The 23282-nt window shown below is 39.7% G+C and overlaps 2 protein-coding genes across 5 annotated transcripts in view; one reads left to right on the forward strand and one right to left on the reverse strand.

Moving 5' to 3' along the window:
• Positions 1-23282, reverse strand: part of CMSS1 (cms1 ribosomal small subunit homolog) — a 370900-nt gene that overhangs the window by 333849 nt on the left and 13769 nt on the right. The window lies entirely within an intron of this gene.
• FILIP1L (filamin A interacting protein 1 like) overlaps positions 1-23282 on the forward strand; it is a 104999-nt gene that overhangs the window by 77040 nt on the left and 4677 nt on the right. The window contains exon 4 of one of the 2 annotated variants that reach the window (XM_054551621.2): positions 3799-6574. In XM_054551621.2, coding sequence (XP_054407596.1) covers positions 3799-6574 — 2776 coding nt within the window. Of the gene's footprint in view, positions 1-3798; positions 6942-23282 lie in introns of those variants that run through there. The other variant, XM_002813359.5, reaches the window with a different exon arrangement.

Below are 23282 nucleotides of genomic sequence, written 5' to 3' on the forward strand. Positions count from 1 at the left end.
AAGCACTGGTAAAGAATAGGCCACTAGCAGGGAAGATAAAATCACCAGGTGTACATGTAATTCAGGTGGGAGCTCTCAGTTGCACCTGTTTAATTAAAGCTGAGTAAGGCAAAACGATGGAGTCTAACTTCTACTGACAGACTGACATACACACATGCCACAAACATACACATGCACAGATCAGTAGTTCTCAATTGGAGGTGACTGCCCCCCAGGAGACATTTGGCAATGTCTGGAAACATTTTTAATTCACAACAAAGGGAAGCTGCTAAACATCTTGTAGTGCACAAGATGATCTCCACAATGAACAAATTATCTGGCCCCAAATATCAACAATGCTGAAGATGGAGAAACCCTGGCATAGAATATCCCTGTACAAAGGCACATAAACTGGAACTATTAATGGAAAAAGGAGTCATAATTTGACTACACAGCTCTTAGGGAATGAATTTTAGATCTGCACCTCAAGGTCTATGCTACTTTGAAGATCATAAAAACCCTGGTTAAAAGCAATCAAAATCATTGATCTGCTTTGGCTAGCAAACCGAGAGTTCATGATAACCTGCATTAGCATATAATGCAAGTATCAATGCTAAATCCTATAATATGCAAAGAAAAATAATGGAGACAGAAAATTAAGTTACTGTGTTGTCTAAAGTCCATTCCTACTCAAAGTAGGAAGCAGGCTTAGGAGGCTCAACTCCACACCCTCCTCACCCTATACTTTCTTCAAGACCAAAAACTAGCCTCAAACTTCAACCTTCAAATGCTCCTGGATACAAGGCAAGAAATAATGATTTAGGGTGGACCATTCATCACTATCAGAAGTGCTAATTCCTTCAAATTCAGTAGCATAACCAGCTTTCTTTCCCTCTCTCACACACATGTACAACCACACAATGTGTAACAGCATTACACGCATGCAACTGGCTCTGAAAAGATTCCATCAAGGCCTCCTGCTCTCAGTTCTCACTGGTTCCTTGTCCTGAGCTCCCAAGTTGATGGTTATGGGTATAGTTTTTTCTGCATATAAATTCTTGTTTACCTTCCCGACAGGCTTTACCAGACTAGACAGCTGACTGTCCTACGGTGCGCTCATGAGAGCGGCCCAAGGAAATAGCACGTTATTGGAAAACAAGTAGTAAGGAAATGCTTAAAGAAAATGCATTCAAATAATCAGCTAGAGCTTGGAGAACAGATGGGGATGCCAACTAATTTACAAAAATCATGAAAAAGATGCTTATGTTTGCATCATGCTGAAAAATATGCAACATGCTCCAAGCTGAAAAATATGCATCATGCCTGCTCCAAATACACTGAACAAAATGGAAGCAACTGAATTTTTTTCTAAACCTTTTTTGCAGGTTACTGCACTGCACTCACTAATCACCATTCCCTTTTAACACTCTTTTAATTATACTGCAAAACAATCTTCCCTCCCTTATATCCTAAGAAAACACACCCCCTTCTTATAAAAATAAAATAGCATATGCTATAATTTAGTAAGTTGAAAATAAATATTTAAAAGTTTTTGTGAAACTGTTCTCTAATAAAACTGTTAAGAACTGTGGTGTAGAGAGGGGAAAAATATTTCACTGTAATTATGCTCAAGGCATTGTCAAAACCATTAAATCGAATGAATTCTAATGCTAAGGCAGGAGAAAGAAGCACTTTGCCAAAGTTTTTTTAACTATTTCACCACTAAAGCAGTTTACCCATGGACTCTGCCACTGGGTTGAGATGTCCCATGACCATTCCAGAAGCTGCTATGCTTATCTTTTCAGGCTCTCATGTGTCTCAAATAGGGATGGGGCATGGCCAGAAACCATGGGCAAGCCTTTTGCCAAGACCTTGGATGAGATCATCATCAACCACACCCCAGCACCCTGCCTAGCATCTTCTGAATTTTACAAGCCACAGCCCTTGGGCCAGCCTCCTGTTAAGTTCTCAAAACAGAAAAAACTAAGAGTGGATTCCCACAAAAAAGATGCAGAATTCTTATACAATTATTTTCAACATGTTCCTCCTATGTAATGTAATTACAGAAAAGAGCAGATTAGAATCTCAAAAAGAAGGACTCAATTTCCAAGACGACGACCCTAAATTAGTTTCCTTTTAAAATGCTCTATCAGCTGGCACAGTGGCTCACACCTGTTATCCCAGCATTTTGGGAGGCCGAGGAAGGTGGATCATGAGGTCAGGAAATTGAGACCATCCTGGCCAACATGGTGAAACCCTGTCTCTACTAAAAATACAAAAATTAGCTGGGCATGGTGGTGCGTGCCTATGATCCCAGCTACTTGGGAGGCTGAGACAGGAGAATTGCGTGAACCAGGGAGTCAGAAGTTGCAGTGAGCCAAGATCGCCCCACTGCACTCCAGCCTGGCGACAGAGTGAGACTCCATTTCAAAAAATAAAATAAAATAAAATAAAAAGTTCTCTCAAATCCTTACACAACTTTCAAAAAGTAAGTTCTGTGATAAGGATGATAGACATGCATTTGATAATTAACTCATTCCGAATAGAAAAGATACATTAAAGTATTATGAGTTCTCTATACCTATCAGAATGTAAGTAGTCATAACTTCATCCATGACAAGTCCTTTGGTTCAATTCCTCAGGGATTCCATTCTATTTTAGCTTCTGTATAACAGTACTGCAAAGCTGTAATTACATCCTCTATAATCAGCCCATTCGCAGTATAATTGAGAGTGCCACAAATTTAAAACTTTGACCTCACTACTGAGGTGGAAGAGATAGTTTATACTACATGTAAAATACCCTCCTGTTATGCTGACAAATTTAAAACATAAAAGAAGAAAATAGCATGTCATAGTAGTTGTCATTTAAGAGGGAATCATTATGTTCCTGATAACAGAGTTTCTCTTCTGTCATGTCTAGCATCAGACTCTCATCAATAAGCACTTTCCTACCAAACCGCATGCTCTTCTCAAATGTTATGAAAACACCAAACCCATAAAGATGTCTCTCAATTCTCCTCATTTAATTGCTATCCACTATGAGGATAAGATATATGTGAAGTGGTTCCTAGAATAATGTGCTAGTGCAAACCAAGTTTTAACTGGCACAGAGGTCTATCAGTGAAGTGCATAACTTCTAAGCAATGTGACTAAATTTTTTCTTAACTAAGAATCAAGGAGTTGAACATCAAACATTAATGCACCACATACTTTGGTTCAAGCAAACCATTTGATAAATATAATAACCATATTAATAAAGACAGCAGCAACAACTAATACCAAATGCTTACCATGTGCCAGGACAATGAGAATCAGATGAATTACCGCATTTAATTTTCATAAAAAGCCCCTGAAGTAAATAAAATTATTGCCCCCATTTTTCTTATGAGGAAATTGAGGCTCAGAGATGTTAAATAACTGCCCAGATCAATTAGTTGGTAAGAATAGGGTTGGCCTTGAAGCCAGGTCTAACTGCATCATCTCAAGCTTGTGCCTATTTTCATAGCCTTCAGGCCAGACTGCCTACTAATTATATGTTACCCAGGCAATTTAAACTAAATATTCTTGCCTTACTCTTTTACTAAGGCTCCTGGTAAAATGCAGCTGTTACTGATCAATGGTAGTCAAATAAAAAAGCAAGATAACTGTTTATCAAGATTTTCCTCCGTCATCAAATTCAGGAACTCTTTTGCATATTGCATATGAACTGACACAGCTCATATAATTACATAATTTCTAAATTACATATACATTTAAGTACATTCGATGAGTTACTAAAACATCAATCACAAAATAAAATGCACTTTACATTTTTCAGATTAAAGAAGCTAATTGATCAAGAAATCAAGTCTCAGGAGGAGAAGGAGCAAGAAAAGGAGAAAAGGGTCACCACCCTGAAAGAGGAGCTGACCAAGCTGAAGTCTTTTGCTTTGATGGTGGTGGATGAACAACAAAGGCTGACGGCACAGCTCACCCTTCAAAGACAGAAAATCCAAGAGCTGACCACAAATGCAAAGGAAACACATACCAAACTAGCCCTTGCTGAAGCCAGAGTTCAGGAGGAAGAGCAGAAGGCAACCAGACTAGAGAAGGAACTCCAAACACAGACCACAAAGTTTCACCAGGACCAAGACACAATTATGGCGAAGCTCACCAATGAGGACAGTCAAAATCGCCAGCTTCAACAAAAGCTGGCAGCACTCAGCCGGCAGATTGATGAGTTAGAAGAGACAAACAGGTCTTTACGAAAAGCAGAAGAGGAGCTGCAAGATATAAAAGAAAAAATCAGTAAGGGAGAATATGGAAATGCTGGTATCATGGCTGAAGTGGAAGAGCTCAGGAAACGTGTGCTAGATATGGAAGGGAAAGATGAAGAGCTCATAAAAATGGAGGAGCAGTGCAGAGATCTCAATAAGAGGCTTGAAAGGGAGACACTACAGAGTAAAGACTTTAAACTAGAGGTTGAAAAACTCAGTAAAAGAATTATGGCTCTGGAAAAGTTAGAAGATGCTTTCAACAAAAGCAAACAAGAATGCTACTCTCTGAAATGCAATTTAGAAAAAGAAAGGATGACCACAAAGCAGTTGTCTCAAGAACTGGAGAGTTTAAAAGTAAGGATCAAAGAGCTAGAAGCCATTGAAAGTCGGCTAGAAAAGACAGAATTCACTCTAAAAGAGGATTTAACTAAACTGAAAACATTAACTGTGATGTTTGTAGATGAACGGAAAACAATGAGTGAAAAATTAAAGAAAACTGAAGATAAATTACAAGCTGCTGCTTCTCAGCTTCAAGTGGAGCAAAATAAAGTAACAACAGTTACTGAGAAGTTAATTGAGGAAACTAAAAGGGCGCTCAAGTCCAAAACCGATGTAGAAGAAAAGATGTACAGCGTAACCAAGGAGAGAGATGATTTAAAAAACAAATTGAAAGCGGAAGAAGAGAAAGGAAATGATCTCCTGTCAAGAGTTAATATGTTGAAAAATAGGCTTCAGTCATTGGAAGCAATTGAGAAAGATTTCCTAAAAAACAAATTAAATCAAGACTCTGGGAAATCCACAACAGCATTACACCAAGAAAACAATAAGATTAAGGAGCTCTCTCAAGAAGTGGAAAGACTGAAACTGAAGCTAAAGGACATGAAAGCCATTGAGGATGACCTCATGAAAACAGAAGATGAATATGAGACTCTAGAACGAAGGTATGCTAATGAACGAGACAAAGCTCAATTTTTATCTAAAGAGCTGGAACATGTTAAAATGGAACTTGCTAAGTACAAGTTAGCAGAAAAGACAGAGACCAGCCATGAACAATCGCTTTTCAAAAGGCTTCAAGAAGAAGAAGCTAAGTCAGGGCACCTCTCAAGAGAAGTGGATGCATTAAAAGAGAAAATTCATGAATACATGGCAACTGAAGACCTAATATGTCACCTCCAGGGAGATCACTCAGTCCTGCAAAAAAAACTAAATCAACAAGAAAACAGGAACAGAGATTTAGGAAGAGAGATTGAAAACCTCACTAAGGAGTTAGAGAGGTACCGGCATTTCAGTAAGAGCCTCAGGCCTAGTCTCAATGGAAGAAGAATTTCCGATCCTCAAGTATTTTCTAAAGAAGTTCAGACAGAAGCAGTAGACAATGAACCACCTGATTACAAGAGCCTCATTCCTCTGGAACGTGCCGTCATCAATGGTCAGTTATATGAGGAGAGTGAGGATCAAGACGAGGACCCTAATGATGAGGGATCTGTGCTGTCCTTCAAATGCAGCCAGTCTACTCCACGTCCTGTAAACAGAAAGCTATGGATTCCCTGGATGAAATCCAAGGAGGGCCATCCTCAGAATGGAAAAATACAAACTAAACCCAATGCCAGCTTTGTGCAACCTGGAGATCTAGTCCTAAGCCACACACCTGGGCAGCCACTTCATATAAAGGTTACTCCAGACCATGTACAAAACACAGCCACTCTTGAAATCACAAGTCCGACCACAGAGAATCCTCACTCTTACACGAGTACTGCAGTGATACCGAACTGTGGCACGCCAAAGCAAAGGATAACCATCCTCCAAAACGCCTCCATAACACCAGTAAAGTCCAAAACCTCTACCGAAGACCTCATGAATTTAGAACAAGGCATGTCCCCAATTACCATGGCAACCTTTGCCAGAGCACAGACCCCAGAGTCTTGTGGTTCTCTAACTCCAGAAAGGACAATGTCCCCTATTCAGGTTTTGGCCGTGACTGGTTCAGCTAGCTCTCCTGAGCAGGGACGCTCCCCAGAACCAATAGAAATCAGTGCCAAGCATGCGATATTCAGAGTCTCCCCGGACCGGCAGTCATCATGGCAGTTTCAGCGTTCAAACAGTAATAGCTCAAGTGTGATAACTACTGAGGATAATAAAATCCACATTCACTTAGGAAGTCCTTACATGCAAGCTGTAGCCAGCCCTGTGAGACCTGCCAGCCCTTCAGCACCACTGCAGGATAACCGAACTCAAGGCTTAATTAACGGGGCACTAAACAAAACAACCAATAAAGTCACCAGCAGTATTACTATCACACCAACAGCCACACCTCTTCCTCGACAATCACAAATTACAGTAAGTAATATATATAACTGACCATGCTCACCCTCATCCAGTCCATACTGATATTTTTGCAAGGAACTCAATCCTTTTTTAATCATCCCTCCATATCCCCCAAGACTGACTGAACTCGTACTTTGGGAAGGTTTGTGCATGAACTATACAAGAGTATCTGAAACTAACTGTTGCCTGCATAGTCATATCGAGTGTGCACTTACTGTATATCTTTTCATTTACATACTTGTATGGAAAATATTTAGTCTGCACTTGTATAAATACATCTTTATGTATTTCATTTTCCATAACTCACTTTAATTTGATTGCAACTTGTCTTGGTGAAATACTTTAACATTATAAAACAGTAAATAATTTGTTATTTTTACCATTGCTTGCTGAATTTTCTTTTGGTCATTCTGTGTTATATTTCTGCATGTACAATAGAATTTTGTCTTTTGCTTACAGTCTCTATTAATTCTTCCTTAAAAACAAACAGGACCTATGTCCCATTTATGGTCAACTTCTAATCACATATTAGAGGAGAGAAAAGTGGTTCAAATAAATAAAAATTACATCTCTTTGATTTAAAAGTGAACTATAAGATCTTTCAGAAGCAAACATAACTTCATGCTTGGGATGTATTTCAGTATCTCTAGAGCCCAGCACAGTGTTTAGACTACATTAGGAACTTAAATGTTTATAATAATGAAATAAAATACTACCGAATAATTTTGGTTTTCGTGAGCACATAGAAGCAGATGATAAAATTAGAAAGCTCTGACATGTGACAGGAAGCCAGAGAAAGTACATTTGGAAATATAGTTACATTGACAATCAAGAGTTGACTGTATTTCTACCAGAGATCAAAACTCCCACAGAACATATATGTCTACAACCAAATCTGGAACCAGCCACTGTGACATAAACTCTTGAACACTCTACTTCAAAGAAAAAAAAAAAAAAAAAAAAGAAAATGTCATTCTTGCTTCTTTTTCCTATGGGGTTCCCAAAACAGTTTGAATTACTTAATGTAGGTGCTACCTACCCTGCTCATAAGGGGCCTGCATGCAGAAGCTTACAGTTTTTTTTTTTTGTTTTAACCTCTTATAGTTTTTTTTAAACAAGCAAATAAAAGCCAAAGATAGTTATGAACATAAGCTATAGAAAAGGCATATTAAAAAAATACAGTATGTTAGTTGAAAGAAGTAATATAGTGCGAATTTCTTCTGTGATTATTATGCCATTTACAATATAGATGAGAATAACTCAGCCAAATCCTCCTAGAAATTCTGGTATCTGCCACATGGGACTCCCTGGGGATAATCCATACTTCTGAGCAGAGAACAACAGCTTTCAGGGAACATTTTAAATTACAAGTATGGTCCCCAAGTCACATTCCAAAAAGACGATTTCAGACAAAGTAGCTTATTGCCATTTCCCTTTTTCTAATCTCATAATTGTTAATTTAGTGTGGTTAATTTTATTGCCAGTTATTGATTTTAAATACAATTCATTTAGACATCCAGGCAAACTGTGAAGATCTTTAAGAGTAAAAGGAGGCTTTCACAATTATCCTCCTTTCCCCTGCAAAATCAATTTCATGATAGTAAAGCGAGGATTTGTTGACAGAAACACTTCCATGGTGACGAACTGCAACACCAACGCTATGGGCTTGCATCATCATTAAATAAATTTGGATGAAAGCTGAGGCTGCTGATGAATGAGAAAGCTTCTGTTTAAACACATTTATCTTAGGAATCAACAGTGACCCAACTGTATTACAAAATACTTGATGGTCTAAATGTTTATTAAAACTGTTTTTAAGTCACCTTGGGCCAGAGCTCTAGAAGGAATGGCAAACTTAATTTTAGCTCTTTCAAAAACAGACAATGATAATGCTGCTGCTTCATGAGATCTTTTTCTAGTTACTGAGAGTGGGTACATGTAATATTTTGGAAGGCATCGATCAACTGATCATAAAATTATGAACAATGGAAATCAGAATTTAAGAACAAAGTCTTCCCAACTTTGTCACATAATGGCATAAACAAAACACATGCTTGGGTGGCACTGGGGGAAACAGATAAAGAGGCAGAGATAACCAGCCAAGGGATTCCCATCACCCCAGGTTCCTTTTGGCTGTCCCAAGTGCTGGTGGGGGATGGGGGGAGGGAAGAAATCCATTCTTGGCATACTTGTAACTAATTGAGTTTGGGAGCCAAATTTGGGCTATTCATCAGCCCACCCATTTTGAAAGGATTCAGTTTCTTATGTGAGCTACACAAATTCTCTATAATAAAGTTAACACCATAAGTCTTGTGTTCTATTATGATATTGCACAAATTCTCATTTAATCATTTGTTCCAGATTTTAACTATATAGAGGCTTCCTAAGTAGTTAATCTAACATAACTGGAAATTTACCAAACCTTCAAAGAATACCCCTTTTTTAGAATTACCTCTACTGGGAGGATTCCTTCAGTATAATTTGTATCAGCATCAAAATAAATTTTAGGAGACAGATTAATAACCTGTAGATTATTACAAGTGTTACTAAAGTCCATAAAGGCAGCATAATTTCTGCAAAACATCTTTTTTTTCTATAGAATTACACCTAAAATGACACACTGTAGATTTCTGGCCTTTAATTTTGAAAAGATTTCTTATTTTTTTTTTGTGTGCGTGTGAGAGAGGAGAGAGAGAAAGAGATTGGCAGATTACAGAACTTCCTTTTTCATTGACATATAATCATAGAACTCCCCCAAAAACCAGGAAGGAAAGAGAAAGTGACACTGGAAAATCTTCAGAAATCTTCATATGAAATATGTGGGGGTGGAGGGTTGTATTCTTTGGTCCGTGAGGGCTCACAAAACATAGACTGTTTTTTCGTCTCTCTGAAAAACTCATACCATTCTTTCATTGGTCTAAGTCCTCGCTTCAGAACGAAGTTTCATTTTACTCACATTCCCACTATCTCTTTAACTCTTTAAAAGGTAGAATCCTATCACAGATTCGAATGATTTTATCATGTTTTTTCTATTTAAAAGCAATGGCAAAACTTTCCCCAGGAGGATGCCGCTGCTCTCTAGGGGCACTGACAAAAATAAAATTGTCATCCTTACTAGAAGGACATTATGCATTACTACACTTGAATCTGTACACATAAGAAAGAATCTTGATACTTGTTCAATCAAGATCATGATAAAATTACATACACTCTTTGTAGGGTCTCCACAACTATATTTTACAATGCTAAGACATTAGGCTTGGGGTCTTCATGACACCCGTTTTATTAGTCCATTTTTATACTGCTATAAAGAATACCTGAGACTGGGTAATTTATCAAGAAGAAAGGTCTTATTGACTCACAGTTCCTCATGGCTGGGGGAGGCCTCAGGAAACTTACAATCATGGCAGGAGGCAAAGAAAAGCCAAGGCACATCTCACCTGGCAGCAAGAGAGCGAGGGAGTACACAGGGGAAACTGCCACTTTTAAACCCTCAGGTCTCATGAGGACTCCCTCAGTATCACAAGAACAGCAGGGGAAACCGCCCCACAATCCAACCACCTCCCACCAGGTCCTTACCTCAACAAATGGGGATTTCAGTTAGGAGATTTGGGTGAGGACACAGAGCTAAACCACATAACCCATAAAGGATAAACTTAGGGGAGCTGTGTGATGGTCATAGAAGGGATATTTTATCAAAAATGTTTAGACATTTGTAGTCTAAGGATTCTATGGTCTTTACTGGTTGAAGTAAGACTCCCAATAAAAATGGTTTAGTAGCTTCTTTGATTCTGAATATTTACAAAGTGAGTCTCCTTTGAAATATGTTAGACAAAGGCAGGGAAAGACCTTTAAATTAACCAACACTCTAGCTTTTTCTTATATCCTGGTTTCTGTTATTGTTAAGATTTTTTTTCTCCAAATAATCATTTTGCTTTGTAATCCCAAGAGAAAAGATAGTCAGGCAAAAATGCATGCCCCAAAACTCTTATAGATCAGCGTGTCTCAAAGTAAAATCCAAGATACCTGTGTGAGAATCCCCTGATATTAAGTTCCACTCAGAGCTATCCAATCAGAACCTCTGGGGGCGTAGGGCCCAGAAAGCTGCATTTTAACAAACTCTTCTGCTGGTTAATTGTGCCCTAAAATGGTACTTCAAATTTTGATCTTTTTCTGGGCTAGCAATATGCTGTAAGATACTCTCTCCCAGTGCTGGGTAGTGGCAGTGAGCCACAGCTCCCAGTCAGCCACACAATCATGAGGGTAAACAACCGATACTGTACAGCAGCAGTTCCCAATTTGGCACAAAGGACTGTTTTCATGGAAGACAATTTTTCCATGGGCTGGGGGTTGGGGGGATGGTTTTGGGATGAAACTGTCCACTCAGATCATTAGGCATTAGCTAGATTCTCATAAGGAGTGCTCAGCCTAGATCCCTCGCATGTGCAGTTCACAATAGGGTTCGTGCTCCTATGCGAATCTAATGCCACTGCTGATCTGACAGGAGGCAGAGCTCAGGCAGTAAGGCTCGCTTGCATGCCACTCACCTTCTGCGTGCCGCTCGGCTCCTAACAAGCCATGGACTGCTACCAGTCCGTGGCCCAGGGTTTAGGGGCCCCTGCTCTGCAGTGTGCTGTGTTGCTAGACAATTTTGCCCAATTGTAGATTTATGTAAGTGTTCTCTGAGCATGTTTAAGGTGGGCTAGGCTAAGCCACAATATTCAGTAGGTTAGATGTATTAAACATATTTTCAACTTTTAATATTTTCAACTCACAGTGGGTTTATGTGGTTTTAACCCCATCATAAGTCAAAAAGCACCTGTATTGACAAGCACTGGCAAATGTATTCTGACCATAGTCCCTCTCTTTAAATTACACCTGTCCTAGGAAATGTGGCTATTCTACCCTCTAGTGGCTGGCATGACAAACAGAAGGTTTATTCTCCACGTTTTCTTTTTATTTAAAAGGAAAGCTCAATAAAACTTCCATTTTACTGGGTGGGAAGATTCCCAGTTTTATAACTGTAGCAAAGCATAGATGCCTAAATCTCTGGCTGAGCTGAAGCAGGCTGTCTGACACCTACAAGGGCTGTTTCTCTCTCAATCCCAGGCCCTCAACTTAAATCTGTAGCATTTCTTGGGAAGGGTCCAGAACACACATTAAATAAGGCAGTTAGATGAACCAAAACAAAGGACTCCATTCAACTTATGGCACAGTGAAGCAAATACAAGAAAGAGCAAGGAAGACAAGTAGTTTACTAAAGTTCTCAAACCTTAAACCCCATTTAAATTCATTTTACTTAAACATCAAGCCCTTTCCTTTCCAGCAGATGGACCCTTTCCATTCCTCAAGGTACATCAAGAAGGGTAAAGCTTTTGGGCAGTCAATATATCAGAGCAGGCATCCCCCAAAGGCAACGCTGTAGGGTAAGGAATCTTGAGGGAGTCTAGCGAGTTAACTGGCCAACACCTCTAAGTACTTCATAATTTGATAATGAATTAACACCATTTACATGGGAGCACTTACAAATCTGTCAACATTCCATCAGGTACCAGGTTTTATACTTAGAATGCTGCCATAAAAATGTATTCAGGAATAACCTTTGGCATTACAGTCAGCCATCCCAGGGATAATCACTTTTATTTGTGGCAAGTTTTAAAATTTCATTGTCAAAATTGTTGATCAAGAGAAATAAAACTTATCTTATTATTTGAGGCAATATTTTGAAAAACTGAAACTAGTTTTCTTATTTTAGTGAGTTCTTCTTCCTCCTCTTAGCCAAATGGTCCTGGTATGATATTTGAGGGGTTACCTGAGACCATCTCTTTTTTTTTTTTTTTCCTCTGTTTTAATTTATTTATTTCAATAAGGTTTTTGGGGAACAAGTGGAGTTTGGTTACATGAATAAGTTCTTTAGTGGTGATTTCTGAGATTCTGGTGCAACCACCACTCGAGCAGTGTACACTGTACCCAATGTGTAGTCTTTTACCCCTCACACCCCTCCCACTCTTTCCCCTGAGTTCCCAGAGTCCACTGTATCATTCTTATGCCTCTGTGTCCTCATAGCTTAGCTCCTGCTTATGAGTGAGAACATACAATGTTTGGTTTTCCATTCCTGAGTTACTTCACTTAGAACAATGGTCTCCAATTCCATCCAGGTTGCTACGAATGCCATTATTTCGTTCCTTTTCATGGCCGAGTAGTATTCCATGATGTACATATACCACATTTTCTTTATCTGCTCGTTGACTGATGGACATTTGAGCTGGTTCCATATTTTTGCAATTGCGAATTGTGCTGCCATAAACACACATATGCAAGTATCTTTTTCATATAATGACTTCTTTTCCTCTGGGTAGATACTCAGGAGTGGGATTGCTGGATCAAATGATAGATCTACTTTAAGTTCTTTAAGGAATCTCCACACTGTTTTCCATGCTCATACTAGTTTACATTCTCACCAACAGTGTAAAAGTGTTCCCCTTTCACCACATCCACACCAACATCTATTATTTTTAAATTTTGTTGATTATGGCCATTCTTGCAGAAGTAAGGTGGTATTGCACTGTGGTTTTGATTTGCATTTCCCTGATAATTAGTGATGTTGAGCATTTTTTTATATGTGTGTTTGCCATTTGTATATCTTCTTTTGAGAATTGTCTATTCATGTCCTTAGCCCATTTTTATGATGGGATTGTGCCTCTGTTTTGTTCAGCTCTTTAAAGGCTAACCATATTTGGACAACTACAATACACAAATATAAGCCCTACAGACCTACAAAGCCTACCTCGTCCTCAGCTATTCCTGAGGCTTTTGGATAGGTGGAGGTGAGGTTACTAATGAACATTCATGCCTGTGGTGGTTACAAGCTAATACAGAGGGAATTGAGACTTCCGAGACAGGACCTTTTAGAAAAGTCTAAACAATAGAGGGAGTTATCTGCTGTTCTGGCAAAAGGCAAAGGTGGTTGGTTATCTAGATTCTTTTTCTGCCACAGGCACAGTAGAAATGGAAAGCTCCAGTTTATCTGAAAACTCTAGTTTATAATGTGATATATTTGAGAGAAACAAAGGTACAATGTATTAACACAAATATAATTGTTCAAATGTGTATATACTCTGGACTAATCTGTCAATCAAGTGAGTGGAAACAATCCTTATGCAACCAAACTTGTGTCTCAGTGACATGCACAGTGTCTTAGTATGCAATATGTTTTCTTCAAAGCATCACATGTACACAATTGATCAATCCACTGATCATGACACATTAAACTGTGTACCTCTTACTTGCCACTGGGGCAGATATTATGGAGATGAAAGATTCACTGCCCTTGAAGAGCTTATTAACCTGGGCAAAGAAATGAAATTAGAAACAAGAGTATCAGACAACATTTAATCAAGGGGAAACTGTCAATCTCTACCAATAAACTGGAGATTAAGGAAGACTACAGTAGATTAACAAAGCCTCAGTTAAGTGAAGTGATTGGGGGAAGGAGAACTGGAGGCAGGCAAATAGATCAGGTTCTAGTTTATGCCATTTCTAGTCAGCTGTGAGGCCCTGGAGAAGTCATTTAACCTTTGTGAAATAAGCGAATTGAACTTGGTGATCTTTAAGATCACATCTGGTTCTAACTTCCAATGACTTCTAAATTTGAAGTCTTGCCACCCTCCTTAAATCATTTAAAATTCCTTTTGGGAAATAAAGTTGGCGCATAGATAAGCCAACAACCTGCATGAGTTTTTTTCCTCCAGAAATTAAACTTCTTCCTCATTTTTTCACTTATAGATGTCAAAACTACTAGATGTTTCCTTCTCTAAGATTCTATGAATGGGCTGGGCATGGTAGCTCATGCCTGTAATCCAGCACTTTGGGAGGCCAAGGCGGGCAGATCATGAGGTCAGGAGTTCAAGACCAGCCTGGCCAAGATGGTAAAACCTCGTCTCTACTAAAAATATAAAAATTAGCCGGGCATGGTGGCGGGCACCTGTAATCCCAGCTACTTGTGAGGCTGAGGCAGGAGAATCGCTTCAACCCGGGAGGCAGAGGTCGCAGTGATCTGAGATTGCGCCACTGCATTCCAGCCTGGGCGACAGAGCAAGACTCTGTCTCAAAAAAAAAAAAAAAAAAAGATTCTACGAATTAATTTCTTTTACCCCTAATCCTATCAGCTTTTTCTCCCCATTAGAGCATTCTTTCAACATTAGGACTATTAATGGTTTTGGCCTGGTAACTCTTTGTTGTGGGGAAGGAAGAGGTGTTCATGCACTGTATAATGTTTAGGAGCATCCATGGCTTCTACTTACACACCATGTAGCATCCCCCAACTGTGATAATAATGTCTCCAGACATGGCTAAATATTCCCTGGAGGGCAAAATCGCCCTCTGGTTAAAAATCACCACATTAAAGAGATGGACCAAGTGACTCTATAAGCCAGTTCTACTCTTATGTAACACTGTGGGAAAAATCTGACAACTCATATGAAAACTCTTATGTCTGGTGTCTAGAGATGAGAACTTTGAATCTGACTAAACATAAGCCTCAAAGCAACTTTAAAAACCTATACTGAAGAGTTTTGTTGAATAATTGTTTCCACTTACTTGACAGACTGGCCCAGAGCATGTTCATACTTGAATATTTATATTTGTATTGTTATAGTATTTTGTACTTCTCTCTCTTTCAAAGATACTTGAATTCTAAACTAGAATTTTCAGGTCAACTAGAGCTTTCCATTTTTTCATGGACCCTTGGGGGAAATAGAGTCTAGAAACCAACCACCTTGGCTTTAAATGGAGTCAGGGGAGAAGGGAATTGGTTTTCAGCAGGAATCCCAAGAATTGAAGAGATAACTCTCTACTGTTTAGACTTTTCTAAAAGGTCCTCTCCGAGAAGCTGCAATTCCCTCTGTAGTATTAGCTTATAACCACCACAGGCATGAATGTCTTCTATTAGGATACAGGCTTCCTTCATTCCTCAACCAATCACCTACAAGAATGAACCAACAAATATTTATGAAGCACACAATATTGCTCATTGTTGTGCCAGGCAGCTATGCAGATGTTAAAGTTTGGAATAAAAGGTGGGAGTTAAGGGGTAGCTTAAAAGGTAACTAAGAGCTCAACACAGAGAAGGAACTATATAGACAGTAAGTACTACAGGAATTTAGAGGAAGAGCAGGTTACTTTCAAGTGGGATTTGGGGATCAGGCTTCAGAAACAGATGAGAATTGAGCAGGGGATAGAGGATGGGGAGGACTAGGATATAGAGAAAAAAGAAAGGTGCTCCAAAGAGGTGCCCACAAGGTAAAGGTGTGGGGGCAGGCAGGAGGGCAGATAATCAACATTCAAGGAACAGTGAGCAGTGCAATGTGGATGAAGTTGAGACGGTTGGGGCAGGGTAAGGCTTAAAGGGCACAGGCCTGTTGATTGTGAAGAACCATGAATACAGCACTAGGGAGTCTCTGTGTCTTCACAGAAAGTTTCTGCATAGTGAGGTAACATATCATAAAAGAGAGGGCAAAAAACAAATCCATTATATAATATTATTTTATTTTACAACAACCTTAGAAAGTGGGTATTATGACAACTTTAGGGATAAGTAGATTAAAACTCTGACACATAAGGAAGGCTTTTCCAGGTCATTCTGTTAGTATGTCATAAAACTGAGGCGTGAAAACAGGTCTGATTCTTTTGCCCCATTCTCTTCCATGGCAACACACTGAGTTGCAAGGGGTTTTAAATTCATTATAAGTTGAATTTGATCCTTTCCACTATCTGGTGACACACAGGTTGTCTAATGTTACCTCCTTGTGCTCCACCTCACAAATCTGCCACTTCAGCCAGAACACTCAGAATGTCCCTAAACATATGCAGGGCTTTCCCCTTTCTCCTCCCCACTTCTCTACATGGACACAATTTTCATCTCTTGTCAAGTGAAGTAAGACCCACACTGAAGGGTCTGTATCAATGCTCGCCTCTTCTGAAACCTTCCATGATCACCATAGCCAATAGTGATTTGCCTCTCCTTCCAACTCCACCTGCTTCCCTGAAGCCACTGTTAGGGTGACAAGAGATAATGAATGTGAGAAGCCAAGCCCCACACAAATGGGCAGGCACGGGGAAGACTGACCTGGGATAGGAGATGTGAGAAAGCAAGTCCAAAGAGAAGCTCATGTTCTCATTAGGAGACTGTTCTCAGAACACAAAAGGTGCAGTCAGTGTCCACTTTATCCTAAGGCAAGATTCTATAAGCAAAGGGCACAAATGCCAAGCATGAAGAATGAGCTTGGACAGGCAATCAGTATGTGCAGAGCAGGAGGTACCTGATTAGCCTCAGAGATGACGGGATAGAAAAGCATCAGAAGTGAGTGAAAATGATTCATGGAAGGAGCATCACAACCATGCACATCTGTGCTTATAAGTAGGTGGCTGCCTTGACAGTCATGATAATGACCCAAGACTTTCAGAAAAGGCAATCAAGGGATCAAGGTCCAGCCACTATAAAGACAAGCACCACCAACTTAGGCCACATTTGGTGTGATTCTGCCTTTGCAGAAACAGAAAATTTTCCCAGATGGTACACTCTAAATCTGGATTTCTGTTTCTCAAGGAACACTGTAACTTAATAAGACTGGCACTCCCAAAATCATTTTTTAGAAATAATCACTATGTATCTTCCAAGGTCAGAAGGAGAAGTGTTAGGGTTCAACCTTGTCAGTCTCCAAATTCAGGAGTACAAAACTGCAAACCAAGGAAGCACCCCAAGCAAAAACTGCCACTGCAAAGGAAAGTTGTCAAGTTGGCTCCTATGTCTCCCCTCACAATACAATAATCTGCATCAACACAGACACTCTTCAAACAACTCAAAGTAATTCCTCAAAAATGCATTATTATCCTTTACAATTAGTGGTTTGGCTGGGTTTTTTTTCTCTCTTTTCTTTAAGTAGAAAAAGCTATTCTTTTTCTATTCTTATGCCTTTTCATGGTGTTCTTGCCTGAATTCACTGTGCCTGAGATCAGTCACTTTTGAAGCCTGAGAAAACCACTGTTTTATAAAAATAGGAGCTAACTAAAAACTGCAAGAGGTCCTCAAAAGTTCCATAACACAAGAGGCAGATAGTTATTCCTTTAGGGCAACAGGGAGGGAATCAGTGAGTAGGGATCATGCTGAGAAGAACAGCTCTCATAGTAATTTATATAAGCAGCCCATTTATTTCATATGAAATTTTCTGATTATAAGAGTATGTATTAATTACAGAAACTGAAAAATATAAATGCTTCTGAGGCTGCTGATTATAGCTTCTAAGGACAATGAGAAGGCTAGGGAGAACAATGGACGATTATTACTATTTTTTAAGGCCAAACCTATCAAATATGGTCCTATTCCAGGTTTTTCTCAGACTGCCAATGAGGAAGGAAATATGCTTTAGGGAGGCTATCCTGTCCTTACTGCATGGCTCTGTGCCACGAAGTGGCAAACCCTTCTGAGAGTACAAGTTTATGTAATCTGTCTGCTTGGTTCAGACACAATGGCTGAGGGGCCAGCCAGGTTACTGGAAGAGAGGCGCAGGATTTCCTTTCCCCTAGCAAGCCAATCACTCCCTGGATAATGGTTCAATCACTATGTACTGTTCAAGTATTGGGAATAAATGCCTCCTTAGGTTGCTGTTCTCAGAACCAGTCACATTCTTATCATTAAGATAGAGTGGCCTTGTGCAGAGGATGTGGGCACATGGTAGGGTCCCACAAAATTCATCTCAGGCTCTGGGAAAGGGATGTAGAAGTACCTATGGTGGGAGAAGAAAAGAGCGGCAGTTGAGTGGGAATTACATTTTTCTCTCTGGCTGTCTCAGGCACTTGAATAGTATCAACAATTTCTCTACCACGATCCTCAAAGCAACATCTCCAAAATTTCAACTCTACCAAACAGTTCCACATGGAAGGCCCAACTATACACTTCAAACTTAGCATGTGCCCATAACCCAATATACTATTTTTCTTGAACTGCTCTTTGTCTCGCCTCTATTGATGGTCCATCACCTTCCCCGCTGCTCAGGTTCAACATCTGTGAACTATTCTCCACTTCTCTGCTCATCCTCCACTCTGTCATATTATTTCTTTCTCTGTCCTCCCCACTTATTTGTACTACTACTCTCCAAGCCCAGACTTTAGGACAGATGGTACTGTAAGATAGTTAATCTACTACACTTAAATCCTCACCTCTATAATCCAGCCTTAAATACCATTCTGATCACGGCAATTCTCTAGCCTCCGAGAAAACAGCACTTAAAATTACTTAGCGCCCAAAGTCCAAACCTTCTACCATGGCCTTCATCTTTCGTTTCATCTCCCTTTGAAACTCTGGACATACCCCCACATCTTCACCAGGACACCATACTAACTATCCTCCCACATACTACTGGGCCTTCTTACCTTTGATCATGCTGTTTGTAGGGCTGAAATACTCTTCTTCCTTTGTTCCTCATAATAAAATCCTACTCATCCCTCATGTGTCACTTCCTCTGGAAAACCTTCCTTACCTTTTAGTTTTCCACTGAGTTTCCAAAACTGCTGTAATTCTATTATTGCACGTCATTCTTCCTCATAATTATTTGTTACCCCTCCTATGCTATCATCTCAAAAGCAAGAATCAGCTATCATTTATTTTTGAACTCCTTATATCAATGTTTCTTAAAATGCAGTCATTGACTACCTTCATCAGAATCACATATGACTTTGCAGAGTTTCACAATCCCAGACCTATTAATTCCCACTGCAGGGATTCTGCATCCTAACAGGCTCTCTGGGCATATAAAATTTAAGAACCATGGTCCTATACTACCCAGGACTTAAATAGTGCTCATATGGCTAATAAGGCACCTGGTAGCCATAGCTGGCCTGCATTTGTTCTTTTCACAGAATCACAGAATGTCAAGGCCAAAGGACTTTACAGGTGATCTAAAAGAACTACTGCATTTTTCAAACAAAAGACATGAAAACAGGAAAGAACAGATAATGTCTCCAGGTGAACTCTAAAAAAGATTCACAAGGACCAGACAAAGTAGCATAAGGAGGATAAAGGACATGTGAGGGGGCCTTTTCTGGGTCAAAGGTGGTTAGAAGTATAGCCCAGGAATCAGTGCTGCTTATTCAGCTGCCTTAACTTCTACCCTTGGCAACATATTGCCTATAAATAATTGGAGAGAGAGGAAAGTTGAGAGATAAAGCAGGAAAACAAGAAAGGTAAAACAATCAAAGAAGTTAGGATTATGACCAAGAAATAGGCATCTTAAGAAGTGATATAAGGAAAAAGACGAAGATGATGATGATGATGATCACAACAGGAACACCTAACACCCGAAACTTTAGATGGGCCAGGGACTTTACTACACAATATCTCTACTCCCCAAAGAAAACTTACAAGTAGGTATTTTAATCCCCAGATGAAGATTACAAATGAGGAAACTGAGGTTTACATGGGTAAAGTGTTTGCTCAAAGAGACACAGCTAGTTAGTGCCAAAACTAGAATGAAGACCCAAGACTGGCTCCACGGCTTGTGCTCTAGAGCACAAGTGCTCTACTACCCAAAGGCTGTTATAAGATGTAAGCCTGAGAATGACTAAACAATTAAATGAGTGCAAATGAAGAAATGAGAAAGAAATAGGAGAGGGGAGGGAGGAAAGGGTACAAAAAAGAAAAGCTGAGTAAAAGGAAAAAAGTTCACAGATGGATAAAAAGAGAACAAATGAGGAAGACAAGTATTTAAGGTTAGTATATTTTATGTTAACAAGTATTGCTACATCTGATGCTTGGTCTGACACTAAGTGGGGGCAACTGGGTGTGGAGGGATTTTGAAAACTTTATTTCAATGTTTTTTCTTGGATTGCCCCCACTGCTGACTGTTTAATTTCCACAGAAAGAGAGATTGGGAGGTGACTAGGTACAACCACAAACCATGATACATTACAGAACAAAGGCACCTATTTACTCTAACCTTTGCATCAGATACTGGACAACTCTTTAATATAAACCATAGCAGTAGAACACTATTCAAAACCAAATGATCTCTCATAGGAGGTTAATGAGAATGAGCTAATCAAATCAAAGGGCTTCCCTTTGAAAGACCCTTTCCTGTATAAAGTGTAAAACTTGTAGTGATAAAGTTTTATTGTTTAATAGGGGAGCTCTGAGGAAAATCAAGAGAAAAAACCCAAAGAATCATTATGAAATTTTGGGCTAGCTGCCAGATTCATTATCTCTTATTTCCATTCCACCACTCCCCATAAATTAGCAGTGATTTGTCAAACAATATAAAAGACAAAAGAAAAGAAGGCAATAATATTTCAAATATATTTTTCTTCAGTTTAGCATTTCCTTCTTTTCATCACCATATCCATCATCACTGCTTATATACTTTCCCATTAAACACTGAGATAAAAACAAAACTACAAAAACACTGTCAATTCTGATAACACATGGCCTTGGCCAAGCATTCCACAGCTGAGTCCCCAAGGGAGTAAGCAGCCCTGAATCCAACCACCGTCCCACACCACCTCAATTACCACATATCAAAATGACCAGAGGTCTCTGGGAGTCTTCAGCTTCTCAACCTCTAGAGCTAAGGTGTGATGCAGTCCCTGGAGTCAGGACCGCTCCTGAGAAAACACTGCTTTCTTACACAACATGTTGTCAATACAGCTCAAAAAGTTCAAAGCACTTACAAAATTAATTTCATTTAGAGAAAAGGAAACATCCTGACTCCAGCTGTCTGAGATCTGATAGTTTCTCCATAAATGCTGATTTTGTTCTGGTATATTTGTGCTCCATGATAATGTGAAAGAACAAAAGAGTCATGTAGAAATTGGGCTATAGAACTGCGACTTTGAATACAACTGAAAACACTTCACCTTTTCATACTTCTTTTGCTCATTATGACTCAATGCCTTCTAATAACTCACTATAACCAGGAAGTCTTCTAGATTGCTAGGTTTCTTTTGAGAATCTATGGATAAAACAAACCAACACTTTTAGAATTTAATATATTCCACAAATATACTCCTCTTCTTTCTACTGCTCCCTAGGTGGAACCACTTCTTCTGCCTCATTGAACTCAACATCCTTCAGACTTTTAAGCCATTCCAAATCCCAGTCTTCATGTTGAACTGGGTTAAGCATTTATTAAAAAATCGTTTTCTTCTATGAATGAGTTTTCCAACTTGCTTAATCTCCTCCAAGACATCTGCTTTCTGATGAAACCCAGGAGCCTCCAACTCTGAGTAGAACATTCACTGTGTGGTCTTAAAAGAGCCATATGCATGTATTTCTCTTGCAATATGCATTCCAAATTTGGATAAAACTTTCTTGGAGCTATTTGACATAACGCTCGATAAAAATGATCCAAGAGATGACACATTTTAATGCTCCATACCTCATTTACTGAAACATGTCCAAGGATAAAAGTCATACAAGAAAAAAAAAAAAAACATCTTTTTTTTTTTTTTTGGAGACAGAGTCTTGCTCTGTGGCCCAGGCTGGAGTGCAATGCCATGATCTCGGCTCACTGCAACCTCCGCCTTGTGGGTTCAAGCGATTCTCCTGCCTCAGCCTCCCAAGTAGCTGGGATTACAGGAGCGCACCACGACGCCAAGCTGTTTATATTTTCAGTAGAGACAGGGTTTCGCTGTGTTGGCCAGGCTGGTCTCGAACTCCTGACCTCAAGTGATCCGCCCGCCTCAGCCTCGCAAAGTGCTGGGATTACAGGCGTGAGCCACTGCGCTAGGCACCCCCCCTTTTTTTTTTTTTTTTAAAGATTTGGGAATGGCCAGGCGCAGTGTCTCACACCTGTAATCCCAGCACTTTGGGAGGCCGAGGCGGGCGGATCACGGGGTCAGGAGATCGAGATCATCCTGGCTAACACAGTGAAACCCCATCTCTACTAAAAATACAAAAAATTAGCCGGGTGTGGTGGTGGGCACCTGTGGTCCCAGCTACTGGGGAGGCTGAGGCAGAATGGCGGGAGCCCGGGAGGCGGAGCTTGCAGTGAGCCGAGATCGCGCCACTGCACTCCAGCCTGGGTGATACAGCGAGACTCCGTCTCAAAAAAAAAAAAAAAAAAAGATTTGGGAATGACAATTGGGGTTGTTCTGATAAAATAACAAGCCTTTGCTGCCATCTAGAGGTAAAATCTATGTAATGAAATTGGAGCTACCTAGAAAACAAAAGCTTGCACATCAATGATGTAGAAACAAGTAGGAGCCCAGTAACTTTCAGGCAGCTGGGCCTGAAAGTTATCACTGACCACCACTCCAAGCCACATTTTCTTCACCAACACATATCAGTGTTGCTCAAAAGGAACGAGCTCCACCAATACTGTGTGTCATACCAATCTGTCCCGGCCTTTCACAGTATTGAACTCTGCATACCCAGGTAGGCCAGAGTTCCAGGTGAAGAAAAAATAAAGCTTACATCTAAACGAAGTTCAATTATGGTAGCACTTTTCCAAGTGTGGTAGGCCAACCACTTGGTCGAAGAAATCACTCTGAGAGTTTATTAAAAATGTGAATTCCTGGACATATCCACAAACCAGTGAATTACAATGTATAGGGATAAGATTCAGAAATCTACAATTTAAAGACGATCCCAACATAGATTTTTGTACACTAAATTGGAGAACCAATCTAAATCTTGATAAAGTTACAGGACATCACAGAAATCCATCTTGGG

Source organism: Pongo abelii, chromosome 2, assembly GCF_028885655.2.
Source record: "Pongo abelii isolate AG06213 chromosome 2, NHGRI_mPonAbe1-v2.0_pri, whole genome shotgun sequence".
Classification (NCBI taxonomy): domain Eukaryota; kingdom Metazoa; phylum Chordata; class Mammalia; order Primates; family Hominidae; genus Pongo; species Pongo abelii.